Below are 13,680 nucleotides of genomic sequence, written 5' to 3'. Positions count from 1 at the left end.
TGTATATGGTATAATAATATGAGTACAGGAGAGTTATACAGTAATATAATGTGATGTCACTGGGATATGTATATGATGTAATAATATGAGTACAGGAGAGTTATACAGTAATATAATGTGATACCACAGTATATCAGTACAGGACAGTTATACAATTATATAATATGAGATAATAATATTTATAGAGGGACTGAGGCCTGTAGGACAGAAGCAGGCGCTGCAGTGCGCTCCTCCGGCCGGCAGGGGCCCCTGTGGGGAGCTGGGCCCCCCTGGTCTCCCTCGCTCTCGCTGCTCTCCATGTGGTTGTGTTTGGTGCCGGGTGGCTGCTGCTAGTCGGGATTGTCGGACGGACAGTGGGACAGAGGCCGGGACCTGAGTCAGGTGAGTGGCCCCCTCTCCCCGGGGCCGCAGGGGGAGGGTCTTCCCCCGCTACATACAGTGAGGAGGGAGGAAGTGGGGGCGGGTCCACGTGGTGCCGGAGCAGACACACACTGATCCCATTGTTCCCATCAATCACCCGGGCAGCAGCTCCTGACAAAGGGCCGGCACTCTCACCCGTAACACCCGGACCAGCGGCCCCAGCACAGTCCCCTCCAACCAACAGAGTGCAGGTAACCGGTCTGCGGGGCGGTGGGCTCTAGCCCCAGGGGCTGCTGGACAATGGGGGGCTCTGGTTTAGGGTGTAGAGCTCGGTACAAGGGGTGCATGGCTTTAGGGACTTGAGTGGAGGAGAAGGGTCAGGTGGGTACAGGGGTAGCTGGGTTCTGTGGGTGCTTTATAGGAGTGAGGGGGGTAATAGGGGTGCAGGGAAGCCCTATGGGGCACAATGTGTTGTATCTATAATATATGGTGCTGCTGCCAGGTCTGGGGGGCTCAGCAACCCCTCCAGCGCAGTATATGATGGAGGCTGTGCGCACTCCTGGGGATCTTGGCATCAGGGGATGGTGTGAGGTTTGTTCTCTTTGTGTTTAGGATGAGGGGGGTGACCGTGTGTAAGGTGGTCTGTTACAGTGGAAGGATGGGGGGGCTGTTACTGGCATGTGGTGTGATTTGGGGTGCAGGGTGCTTCCTGTATATACATTACTTGTGGTGTGATTTGGGGTGCAGGGTGCTTCCTGTATATACATTGCTGGTGGTGTCATGTTACAGGGATGCAGTGATGAGTGTTGTTGTCTGTTAAAGGGACAGGAGGAGTCAGATGTGATATTTGCAGCGTGGGTTTAGTCTTTGTGGGGAGTGTGACTCCATATGGGCTGTGACTTTTTGGTCTTTCTGTGCAGGGGGGTGGTATTTGGGGGTGAGTTTTGGTTTATGGGGGAGTTTGAAAATATTTGGGGATCTGTGTATGGGATTATCTTTTTTGTAATCTTTGGTGTGTGAGGGGGGGCTGTGTCTGTAGGGGGTATTATATTGTGTTTGTGTTTCTGGGGGGGGTATCTGTGGGCTCCTGTCTTTAGGAGTCTGCATGCTGGCACCTGTGTTTGGGGGTCTGTGTGTGGGCCCCTGCCTCTGGTGTTACTGGGCCCCTATCTCTGAGGTTGTGATGTTTGGGGGTTTGTGTGCAGGGGATCTCTGCATGTGCCCGGTGTCTTTGGGGAAGTGTTCGACATGGCTCTGCACACAGACCCCCCTATGAGGGTTTGGGGATGTGTTAGGGGGGCTCCCAGAACTGTAACTGGGGGTGTGTCAGGGGGTTTGCCCCGTGGGGTCTATGTAGGGGGGGGGGGGGGTTGTGTGTGGGCCTCGGGTGTTAAGGGGTCCCTGTCTCGGGGGCCTCTGGGGGTGGTATGTTAGGGGCTCTTTTGGCCTTATCTCTGGGGAGGGTGTTAGGGGGAATCTATGGGGCCCCTGCCTCAGGGGGTGGGATGTTAAGGGGTCTCTGCATTGGGGGGTCCTGTGTCTTTGGGGGGTCTCCCTGTTCCCGGTTTTAGGGGGTCCGTATTCCCGGTTTTAGGGGTCTCCCTGCCCTGTCTTTGTCCGCCTCAGTGACTGGCTCTCCCGCCCTCACATGGCCTCCCCGTCTCTCTCCTCCTCAGTGACCCTCATCCAGCGACCATGCCCAGAAAGAAGGTGACGGCGGGCTCCGGCCCCGGGAATGGAGCCGCCCGGCCTGGAGGCAGGAAGAAAGCCGCGGCCTCGGGTAGGAAGAGAGACCGCGATGAGTTCAGCAGCGACGACGACGACCTGGACGGGAGCACGGGGTCCGACGGCGGCTTCCAGGCCTCAAACAATAAGCGGGGCCCCGGCAAGGGGGGCGGCAAATCCCCGGCGGCTGCCGTCATTGTGACCGAGCCCGAGCACAGCAAGGAGAAGATCGTGAGACTCTTTATTATTACTATATTATTATTATTATTATCACCTCTGAGGAGAAGATCGTGAGACTATTATTATTATTATTATTATGTATTATTCTTATCTCTGAGGAGAATATCGTGAGACACTTTATTATCATCATCAATGTTTATATATTCGTATTCTCATCTGAGGAGAAAGTCATGAGACTTTACTTTATTTATTAGTATTATTAATATCATTAGTATTTATTGCAGTAGTATTTTTTAACATTGGTATTTTTATTATCATTAGTAGTAGCATTATCTCCCATTAGATCATGAGCCATTGCCATTATTAGTATAACTAACAATATATTCAATGCATCTGATGTAATTAACATTATGGACAGTCGTTCCAACAACTCGAAGAGTAAATGGAACCTTGTTCTTGGTCCTCGGGTTGTTTGAAGTGCGTTTTGTTAACGCATCTCATAGCTTCCCCGCAACAGAGCGTTCCCATAGAGCTCCATCGTGTCTTATAGAGCAGGTCCACTGCGTGTGATGTCAGAAAGTGTCTACAGGTCTATAATAACATTTTTTGGGGGGAATTATTAGCCTAAAATTGCATTTAGTAGGCTTTTTAGAATGGCTAATAAACTCTTTTTAAAATGTTGGTATATACAAGGACCCATAACCTTAGAGAGCCCTGGTAGACGTCACAATCTGCCATACTGATTATTGTATTTCTGTTACAGAATGAGGCACAATGAGGTCTAGTGATGGATATGTCACATTTCTGCTATAAATACATATGAACATGCAAGGAAGAAAATATATAATCTGCCTTGGTTCATTGATCTTTGTTTGAGAACTTTTTAATTATAATCTGGAGTAATTACAGAAGTAAAATGTTTGAGACTGGAAGTAGTGGCGTGACTTGTCGGCCGTGCTGAAACTTGTTTCATCTTTTTAAAGGTGTTTATTACGTTTAGCCTACAAGCCAAGCCTGTCGTTAGTGCCACCTTTTATGGTAGACCTTGTGGCCAACTATGTCTAAATTGTCAGGTATTTGTTGTGTCTGAGGACTGCCCAACTGATCTCTGCAGCCGTCCTGATGGGGACAGGAACTAAGTGTGGCCATATTGCACAGATCTAAGCACTTAAGTGAGCAGCCAACAACGTGGAAGGAGACAGTAGTATTTCACTCCATCCACGTTCCATTTTGCTAAACGCCTGTACATGCGAAATGCTTTTCTTAGCTTGTTACTGTGAGCTTCCATCTTCATTCCTGAAACTCTGTTGATGGAACGGAACATTGTACAGGTCAGATCCACCTCAATGCACATTACCTTGTGTGAAAACTGTCTCTATCAATAATAGCTTATATATTTTCATTTTTTAACGTCTTCATAAAGAATAATTTGTAAACCTTCCATAAAGGAAGTAACGTGTCTGAACATCTGGTGCATTTCTTATTCAACAATGTAATTTTCTTCTGATATTTGCAGAAACTGGAAGGTTCTAAAGCAAAAGGTCAACTCTTGATTTTTGGAGCAACCAACTGGGACTTGATTGGACGTAAAGAAGTGCCTAAACAGCAAGGTGCGCCATCTAAATGTTGCGCAGTCACAGTTACTTAAGTGGTACATGGGCTGCAAGCCCAAAACTGAGCAGGGAATGATTGAGGAGTGTAGTATTTGCAGTTTATTGGAGATAGGGGACACAGGAGATGTGATGGGAATATGTGACATAAACCATATTTGGCTTGTAGATTAAATTCCAAAACTTAGGGGTATATTTACTAAGCTGCGGGTTTGAAAAAGTAGAGATGTTGCCTATAGCAACCAATCAGATTCTAGCTATCATTTATTTAGACAGCTAGAATCTGATTGGTTGCTATAGGCAACATCTCCACTTTTTCAAACCCGCAGTTTAGTAAATATACCCCCTAGTCTTTCTGGATGAGGTATAAAGCAAGAAAGTTTAATGGTATAACAGAAACAGACATAGCTAATGCTGGGATAAGACACTGTTTCTTTTTATTTGCCCACGTTATGTAATTGTCTTACACTCTGCTTGTTTCAGCTGCTTATCGTAACTTGGGTCAGAACCTCTGGGGGCCACACAGATATGGCTGTCTGACTGGTATACAAGTCCGGACTGTGGCTTCTGGTCCTTGTGCTGCTCACAGTCTGCTCATTACCACTGAAGGCAAGCTGTGGAGTTGGGGTGAGTGTCACGTTGGATGTAATGTGTACTGTGCTTTTGGTTGCAATTCAAATCCTCTGATCTGTATACTTGAAATAATGCCAATTTTTGTTTATTTTTTTTTGCTCCCTTAGAGAACAGTAGGGAATTCCTAACTACTAAGATGGGAGCAATATCCCCAAAAACTCCTCCTTGCGCCATTTGTCGCCTTCACATACCAGTGTGCTGTAGTCTTTAATCCTTCCATTGTTCCTCACGCCACTGTCGGCTCTCACCACTAGGTGGCGCTCATTGCAGGTCTCCTATATAACATTCATCTGCTCTTTAAACATAGAAGACATTGGTGATCAGCTGTTGTGTACATTTATTACAAGCTGTCTGTACTTTCCACCCACAGACTTGGCGGCGGTCTCCACGTTTCTTTCGGTACACTCCTTTCTCTTGCTGTGTTGTAAGAGACTGAGCCGAATGGAATAAGCAGTCACAATGCTGACCGCTGCTCAATGGAGATTCCAACCTTAAATAGATGTATTGGCTGTAGAGATGAGCACATTTGCTGCAATTGTAAGCATTTTTTTTGCAGAAGTACGAGGGTCTGACAGTCACGTTTCACTTTCTACAGTCTAGGATGGTTAACTCATTCTATTGTGTGGGTGCAGTAGAACTGGGGACACTGAGCCAAATTTCAAGGGTAACATTTTGTGGACAAATGCGTCACAAGATGAGTATATCGGACATGTTCTGGAAAGTCCGCTCCTTTCTTTATAGCTGCATGTGTTCTGAAAGAACCAATCCTTAAACTAATCACATGTTCTGTGTGACATGGTTCTAGTGTAGTGATTTCCTGCACTTCTTGTGTTGTGTTGTAAGGTTATCGAATGATTGTGTGACAATACAACAAGAAAAAAAAATTCCAAATAAAAGACAAATCATTTCTGTATATCTGAAATCCAAAGTGCATTCTAACTACGTGGCACCTACTTTTTAAAATACCATTCATATAATCTCCATTGAATGTTTGCACCCTCACCCCAACAGATCCCAATGGCGGAAACGGTCCTAGATGGCGGGGAATGTTTGACTAGTCACAGCCCCCTCCTTTACTATGAGGTTCTCCTGCAGATGTGTGTGCGTTGATCTACTTGGCTTAGTGATAGCGGGATATCTTGAAGTGGTGTGGGATATGCTGTGGGTGCATGATTAGGAGAATATAGCACTCTCCTGGTCAACGCTCTACCCCAACAAAGCCGAAGGCTGACTAATTTACAATTATGCTCAATTTCTGTGTAAAATAAAAATGCTTTATCTCAAGTTACTTTACAGTCAGCTTTGTTTTGATGCCATCCTATAAATTTAGTTTTGTAATGTCTCTAAACAATATGTTTTTAGAAGACTTTGATATTTGGGACATTCGGTTTTTACAAGTGTATTCTGTGGTTTGTTTTAGGGCGCAATGAAAAGGGTCAACTGGGACATGGAGACATAAAACGAGTGGACGCCCCTAAACTCATCGAGAGTCTTAAGGAGGAAGCGTTCGTGTACGCGGCCTGTGGACGCAACCACACGCTGGCATTGACAGGTACTGGTTATCTGTGATCGTGATCTCCTGGAGGCTGTATGGAGGATTCGGTGTCACCAAGCCCTGTTCTTTCCTCTCTTTTTCAGAGACCGGATCGGTGTACGGCTTTGGAGAAAACAAAATGGGTCAGCTCGGCCTAGGGAATAAAACAGACGCTGTGTCAAGTCCGGCTCAGGTAACAGCCCAGCAGCAACCACTGATCTCCTGTTGTGGTTTCTATATGATATCGTCCAATTAACAAGTGTATCTGCCTTTCTTAGATCCTGTATAACGGGCAGCCCATCACTAAAGTGGCCTGTGGGGCTGAATTCAGTATGATAATGGACTGTAAAGGGAACCTGTACTCGTTCGGTTGTCCCGAGTATGGACAGTTAGGTAATTATATTTCCGTTACTGCGCTGACCGTATTGGTGGCTGCGATGTGACAGTAACTTGTGTTGAACAATCTCTTGTCTTGATGGATCTTGTCTCTTTACCCTGGAACAGGTCACAATTCTGACGGGAAGTACATCGCGCGGGCACAGAGAATCGAGTATGACTGCGAGCTGATACCGCGCAGAATTGCCATATTCATAGAAAAGACAAAGGATGGACAAGTTCTACCTGTGCCAAACGTGGTAGTGAGAGACATAGCCTGCGGTATCAACCATTCGGTGAGACTTTTCTCCAGTGGTCCATGCTGAGCTGCCACCTAGCTGCAGTACAAGAAACTGCATCCTGCAAGACCAGTATAGATTTGTTGATGCCTTTTTAATGTGGGCTGTAATATTTACATGTCGTCCAGTGTTTGCATGACCTGTCAGAATTAATCTGACAGGTCATGCAACATCCTGCTGTAGGTGATGTTGAATGACACAATATAGTGAGTGCAAACCTGTATCCATGACAACTGATTCCTTTCATTAGATGTTTTACTTAGTTCCAGATAACGTAAATGCTCAGGAGGGGAGTGGCCACTTTTGCTGTCATGGTGTCTGCTTGCAAATATGATCTGACGATTGGATAACTTTATTTGTTTGTGTAATCACATGACCACTGGCTGGCGTGGGACGTTGAAGTGACTTGTTGGCCTGCTTTATCGCTTTGAAGTCACCTGTCTGTTACATGTGTTTATTCCTACAGTTGGTGCTGGACTCGCAGAAACGCGTCTTCTCCTGGGGCTTTGGTGGGTACGGCCGGCTGGGACACACTGAGCAGAAAGATGAGATGGTTCCACGACTGGTGAAACTGTTTGATTTCCCGGGGCGCGGAGCCGCTCAGATCTACGCTGGGTCTACTTGCTCTTTTGCCGTCAGCGAGATGGGTGAGTGTTTGAAAGAAGGAGATTAAACCATTGGACCTTCCCGTGAGGGCAGTGTAAGAGCTCTTGTGGATGTGAACTAACCAATCTCTTCCTTTTCAGGAGGACTGTTCTTCTGGGGAGCTACAAACACATCTCGTGATTCCACCATGTACCCCAAAAGTGTGCAGGATCTGTGTGGTTGGAAAGTTCGTAACTTGGCCTGTGGGTGAGTTTGGTTGGAGGAGACCTGCAAGGATTCTGCATGGTTCTGGGTATAGCAAGAGTTGGACTCTGGGGCCACATAGATTCAGTAGCATTTTAGTGACACACATTTTTGCACTATAACTGGATTATCTGATGTAAAGCCCCTATGAATGCACAGGTTACATTGTATGCTTCGCTAACACCGGTATCCATCCCTTGTGTTCCAGGAAAAGCAGTATTATTGTGGCAGCGGATGAAAGCACAATCAGTTGGGGACCCTCGCCGACCTTTGGGGAGCTGGTAAGTCACTTTGTGAACAGGTCACACCCATCACAACGTCTAACAAGTAAATGTTTCCTTTATTATGATGTAAATGGTAAATTCTTCAATTTCTTCTTGTCACATGTGACTCCTTTACACAGTATGTACAGTACCGTGTACCTTTACCACCCCTGCAATGCATGCTGGGTATCGGCACATTTGGTTGTGCGCGGAGCCATTTCATGACGCTTTGCGGCTCTGTAATCGTACGGGTGTTGGTGGCGTTTCAGAAGGCCACTAGCTATGATCTTTGCTTATCTACCTGTACGAAAAAGCAAGATTCCACTTGGTGCAGAATGGTGGATGATTATTTAGCTGGAGTGCTTGGTTACATTTCAATAGTTTCACAATTATTTCTGAATAAAGCCCTTAAAGAGTAAGTCCGCTCTAAACTGCTAATTTAATCTTCTAAACAGTCCTGTCCTTAGCAAGAGGGGTTTTTGTATTTAAACTGCTCAGGGGATGTTGAAGCCTCTCCCATCATGAGCTTCCCAATGACTTCTGCATTATGTATTTTTAACAGTCCTCAAATTTATTTTTTTACTTCAATAAATTTTTATTGAGATTTTCAAAATTAAATGGGGTACAGAAAAAAAAGGGGACAAGTACAATTGAAGGAACAAACAAAAGGGAAGAAAGGGGGGGGAAACCCCCACCTCAAATTTATTTTTAAATATTCAAACTGAGGTTATGCCAATTCTTGCAATCTGTCCTCTGCTACAAAGATGGCATCTATTAAAGTTGTTTATAGCCTATCTACGGCCAATATGTTGCAGCTCCGTTATTAGATGCTCTAGCAATCCCCACCCTCATTGACTGACTACTATAGAATTACAGTTGGGTTTTTATGTTATTGTGACTTTGCAAAACATCTACCACGTAGTGGGGCCGAAGCTGATTGCTCTATGTTTTGCTTTCAGCCGTAAGGGACCAAAAATTGAGTAAAACTTTGCAAAACATCTTTTTTTCTGTCTTGGATCTGAATTAAAAAAAGTAACGTTTCCAATGCAGGTGTGAAGTGATGGGTGGCTGCTCAGAGTAACTGTTCATCTTTCTATGTCACCCTGGGATATTCTGTGGTGTAGGCTTGTTTGTCACTGACATTCCGCAGCTCAGAGCGTAGGTTTCTGTGTGTACGAGGTAACGCTACCTGTGGCTCCTCTGATGCTCCCGGGCAGGTTACAATGGGACTTGCAGATATACAGAGATTCATGGGGTTTCATCACTGAATAATTAATACCAACTTCTCCTCAGGGCTATGGGGACAACAAGGCCAAATCCTCCACCACCGCTCAGGAAGTGAAAACTTTAGACGGGATCTACACGGAACAGGTGAGATTCGGCGGTTGACTTGTCGCCTGGTGCTGCGTCGCCGCACTCTAGTCCCACTCTGACTCTTCGATTCCTTGTCCGCCAGGTCGCCATGGGCCACGCCCACACACTGATCGTTGCGCGGGATGAAACGGAGCAGGACCAAGAGAAGCTGAAGAAGCTCCCTGAATACAATCCTCGCACTCTGTGATGTTTGTCAGCCCTCCTACTCCGGGAGCAGATGTAGTGTACCAACCACTCCTCACATACACTCCCTGTGACCCCCTGTAGTGCCCCTGCTACTGCAGGTCAGGCCAACACTGACAGGGGTAAGGCAGCTGAACCTACCCCCAGGGTACCGGAAATCATTTTACATTCCTTCCCAACTTTTCTCTCCGCTCAACTTTTTTCCCAGGAAACTTAAAATCTTTATTTCTCCGATCCGGACGTTATCTGTCACTAGATTTCTGTAAGGGACAGACCTCCACACCGGAGCCTGACTACTCCCATCTTCTGCCATCCTTTACTTCTCCAAGATACACGCATTTCCCCACCCCTTACAGCGCCTACTTTTCATGGGTGACTGCCCAACGCTGGCTAAAAGCAGAGAGAAGTTGGTGCCGGGTTGTGAGTCTTTCTGAGATTTGGTGCCTTGCGAATGAGTGTTACTGGCAGCGTGAGCGGACTTCGTTCCTGCAGTGCTGCACCTCTGGTGCCTTTCCTACACTCGTGGTCTGTGCGCACCGCGCCTCAAGTCCCGCTTGTGTCACCAGCCTTGTTACATAACCGTTATAAAGCTGTTGTTTGTTACTTTTTTGTTGGGGGGTGAAAAAAATCCCCCACCCCCTCCCCACGTTTTTAGAAAGAGCTAACAGTTACTCACCTCTAGCATCCTCATTAAAAAGACCGACCACTTTTACCAGCATGACTTTCTCATCGGCGAGGGCTAGTTTGTAGATGAAACTTGTCAGGGCCGCGAATTATTGAGATGCCCATCGCCAGCTGCGCATGGTTCTGTCTGGTGGTAACACCCCTCCCCCCCCCCCCCCCCCCCCCCTTTCCCCCTCGTCCGTACAGAGTTTACAAAGTTTTTGCATTATTGTACAGAAAGGCAATAAACAGATTACGATGCTGTCTCCAATCTGCTACGTCCCTCGTTTCAGTCTGAACACTTGTGATCATTCCATAAATAGCAGCAGTCGGGGTTAAAGAGAAGAGGTATTTTGTGTTTGTTTAATATATTTTACATCCAGCGCTGTCTACGCAATTACTGTACAGATTTGTCTCGGAGGTGACCTCGTGGTGAATGAGCAGTTTGTATGTCTCCGCCACGTCTACCTGCGGTGGTCTGAAATCCTCTTTTATGTGAGGTTACAGGGTCCAGGGGCTACTGTTTTATCTTTGTTTTGCGTTTTATATTTCTTAAGTCCATTGTTTAAATAAAATACGTCTTTGTGTATTTTCTTGTGTCTGATTGGAGTCCTCTATCGATAATCCTAATGCATTGGGTGAGATTTTGGGTAACTATACCTGTGTGTTTATCTACAGAAGGGCCTTGGGCTCCCCCGACAGTGGTGTTTTATATTCTAAAATAATTGTTGCTCAAGCAATAAGTTGGTCTGTTAAACTTTGCACAATTTAAGTTCAATCTTTGCCATTGAGGTATCTATGAATATTGTGTTTTGTAAATGTCAAGAACTGAACTAAGCAAAACTTAAATTGGTTCCCCCAAGGAAACGCTTAAAAAGGACTTTGAAGGTTCAATTACATATAAAACTGAGGTTTTAAGTCAAATCACTCTGGATATCTATGAGTAGATGCGGGGAGTTCATTCCCACCTCCCCCTTAGGGCTTTCATTCAAGCTGTTATTAGTGATTTACAGTTTAATGACCATTGTGAGCAGTTAAATTACACATAATGTGGATAGAAGCTGAAGCCAAACATTTTCACAAAAACTATTTTTCTTTTAATTTTATATAATTGTTTTTTATTTATTTTTGTTCTAGAAATGTTTTACATTACATTCAAATACATTAAAAAAAGTGTAAACTATTTTCTAGTTCTAAAAAAGTGATAACATTTATTTACATGTTCAAATTATCTTTATAGAATAATATTGCTGAAAGATCTATCCCAAAAATGACACCAATTTACACCCAATTTAAGGAAAAATAAATTTTGTATTTATTTTATAGAATATGGTGTAATTCTTATTCCAAAACTAGGGTGTGTTGGCCCATGCAAGGTACCTTTACAAACACTTGTAAAATGTATATTTTACTGGTCCTTAATCCTTGTGCTTACATTGGCTTCCGGTCTATGGATTAGTCTGCAATAAAGTCCTATGTCCTGGAAAGCGCATTGTTGGAGTCGAACGCACAGTAAACTGATACTGAAACATCCGTCATCATAGATTCCACAATGATCTACAACAATGGTTCTATAGAAGCCGGTAATGTTCCTGAGGTCAACACTCCAATACAGAACCAAACTTGGCATTAAGGTGGAGGTAGTAATTTGGGCCGGTTTCATATTTTGGGAAATTACAGAATTTGGAGTTGGGCTTTCACCCCTGTGTGTCTCATGTGGTTTTACCCCATATGACCGTACGCACTTCTTTGTGAGTGTACTCCTATCATTGTCTTGTGTCTGCTCTGGTTGGATCCATTGTTTATACTTGTCCAAACCTCTCCAGCATGATGTCTGGCGGGTATCCTTGGGCTACAGGAAAAACCTGTCTGGAAGTTGGTGCATCTCTAGTCTGTATATATGTGAAGATCAAGACTGTGCACAAACATTTGGGGTGCATTGCCCGCTATTTCAGATGTTCAGATTCTGTATCATATTGGCTTACTCTCTGGTCCTCTAGTCATCACATATGCTCTGTCCTTAATGTCAATGTCTTTACAAGTAAAGCATGGTCAGGTCTATTGCAGTTCAGGAAACTCGTGCTTTGCCATTGTCTTTATAGCAGATCACCTTTATCTTGTGTGGGCTTAGGAGATATTAAAAATTGTGCGAGAGGCAGCAAAATGTAGAGACTGTTTTGTAAAAGCAACTTCAGAACAAACAACCGACAGTGCATCCTATATAAACTTTCCCAAAAATAATTTTTCAAGATCCTTTTATGCAATCTTTCACAGTAATCTTACTATGGCTCATAATACAGTCCAAATTCTGGTAAAGTTCCCTAATTTTGATTAGAGCTGATGGCTTTTTTTTTTTGGGTCACAAATAGTCTCTCACTTCGGTGGTAGTCACTTTCCCGATAGTTACTACACCTACATTAAAATCCAAAGACTGACATCCCAACATGACAAACAGCGACTTCCCATTACACAATCTGTTCCTAACTCATGATAATGACGGCGCTTCAAAACGCGACTGCTGTTAAAGCGCCAATGCACAGACCTGGCTTGCGATAATCTCATGTAAGTAGTAGGTTGGGATTTGGGTTAACCCTACTGTCAAACGTGAGGTTCGTGTATTGTTGCTTTAAAATGTAATATTTCCCAGTCGCCTTTTCAAATTATGTCATTTTCAACTGTCTGGAACAGATCAGGTCTGAAATTTACTCTCTCTAGGGGTAAGTGTTTATTTTTGTCATGTTGGGGTGTCAGTCTTTGTATTTTTTTTTATTTATTTTTTAATCAATCAAGTGTTTATTAACGGCCCTAAAGAATTAACAATGCAGAAAGGATGCGTATTATATCAAACAAAATATATTCAGTACATAGAATAGTGAGGCAGAACTCTCCATGTGTCGGAGAGAAAATAAATCAGATTCTATGAAATAAAGACCGGTATATTTTTATATTTAAAAGAGAAGAAGGAAGAAAAACCAGAAAATGACAGGTGGAGGGGGAGAAGGGGAGGTGTGTGAGGGATCATTCTTGAATCAGAGGCAATGAGTTGGGAGGGGAAGGGGTTACAGAACGGTAGGGGGTATGATTAAGTAAAGGGGGAGTGGTATTGGAAGTAAGACATCCAGGGATCCCAGACCTTGTTAAAAGATTTGGCCGTGTTACGTATAATGCTAGTCATGTATTCCATCCTATACATATGCCAAATCCTATTAGTAACAGCGGAAAATGAAGGGGGGGGGGGGGGGCAACCTGCTTCCAATCTATGGCAATTTGACAAGTGGCCGCTGAAATAATGTGACGGGCAAGTTTATTTTGGTGTCTAGTGGCTGTAGGGAACCCGAGGGGTAGAAGGAAGAATTTAGGATCAAAGGGTAAGGGAGTTTGAATTAACATTTCTATCAAAGCTTTAATTTCGTGCCAGAGGGGAATCAATTTCCAGTCTTCAGTTTTTAAATGTAGGTGTGGTCACTATCTGTAAATTGTATCATACCCTATCACTTATATATTTCTTTTCCTATAGTCCTTCCTTTGCCTCATAGCAATAAAAAATAATTGGTAAATGCAAAAAAAGTGTCAGTATGTAGAATTGAGTAAGCTGGTTAAACACTATCGAGTTTTTCTCCCGATGTGTTATC

General features: G+C 44.3%; 1 protein-coding gene across 3 annotated transcripts; it reads left to right on the top strand.

The window, feature by feature from the left end:
* Positions 1–272: 272 nt before the first annotated feature.
* RCC2 (regulator of chromosome condensation 2) lies at positions 273–10,637 on the top strand. Of its 3 annotated transcripts, none has more exons than XM_075190633.1 (13): positions 273–381; positions 2,037–2,316; positions 3,782–3,875; positions 4,359–4,502; positions 5,929–6,060; positions 6,147–6,235; positions 6,321–6,435; positions 6,547–6,713; positions 7,183–7,363; positions 7,463–7,568; positions 7,774–7,846; positions 9,122–9,199; positions 9,285–10,637. In XM_075190633.1, the coding sequence occupies exons 2-13, from the start codon at positions 2,056–2,058 to the stop codon at positions 9,387–9,389; spliced, it is 1,545 nt and encodes a 514-aa protein (XP_075046734.1). In that variant the 5' UTR covers positions 273–381; positions 2,037–2,055; the 3' UTR covers positions 9,390–10,637. The 3 variants fall into 3 exon arrangements, with proteins under 3 accessions (XP_075046734.1, XP_075046735.1, XP_075046736.1); XM_075190634.1 differs by lacking the exon at positions 273–381 and adding an exon at positions 468–611; XM_075190635.1 differs by lacking the exon at positions 273–381 and adding an exon at positions 1,470–1,487.
* Positions 10,638–13,680: the final 3,043 nt, after the last annotated feature.

The sequence above is a fragment of the Mixophyes fleayi genome, chromosome 11, assembly GCF_038048845.1.
Source record: "Mixophyes fleayi isolate aMixFle1 chromosome 11, aMixFle1.hap1, whole genome shotgun sequence".
In the NCBI taxonomy this organism is placed as follows: Eukaryota; Metazoa; Chordata; class Amphibia; order Anura; family Limnodynastidae; genus Mixophyes; species Mixophyes fleayi.
The sequence above is the reverse complement of the archived record's forward strand: the minus strand, read 5'-3'. Positions and strand labels throughout refer to the sequence as shown.

What these genes read in the sequence shown, in the direction of transcription:
- RCC2 (XM_075190633.1), top strand. Translation starts at nt 2,056, where the DNA reads ATGCCCAGAAAGAAGGTGACGGCGGGCTCCGGCCCCGGGAATGGAGCC. An exon ending in AGCACAGCAAGGAGAAGATC is followed by an intron (nt 2,317 to 3,781) that starts GTGAGACTCTTT and finishes TGATATTTGCAG; the next exon opens with AAACTGGAAGGTTCTAAAGC. An exon ending in AGGCAAGCTGTGGAGTTGGG is followed by an intron (nt 4,503 to 5,928) that starts GTGAGTGTCACG and finishes GGTTTGTTTTAG; the next exon opens with GGCGCAATGAAAAGGGTCAA.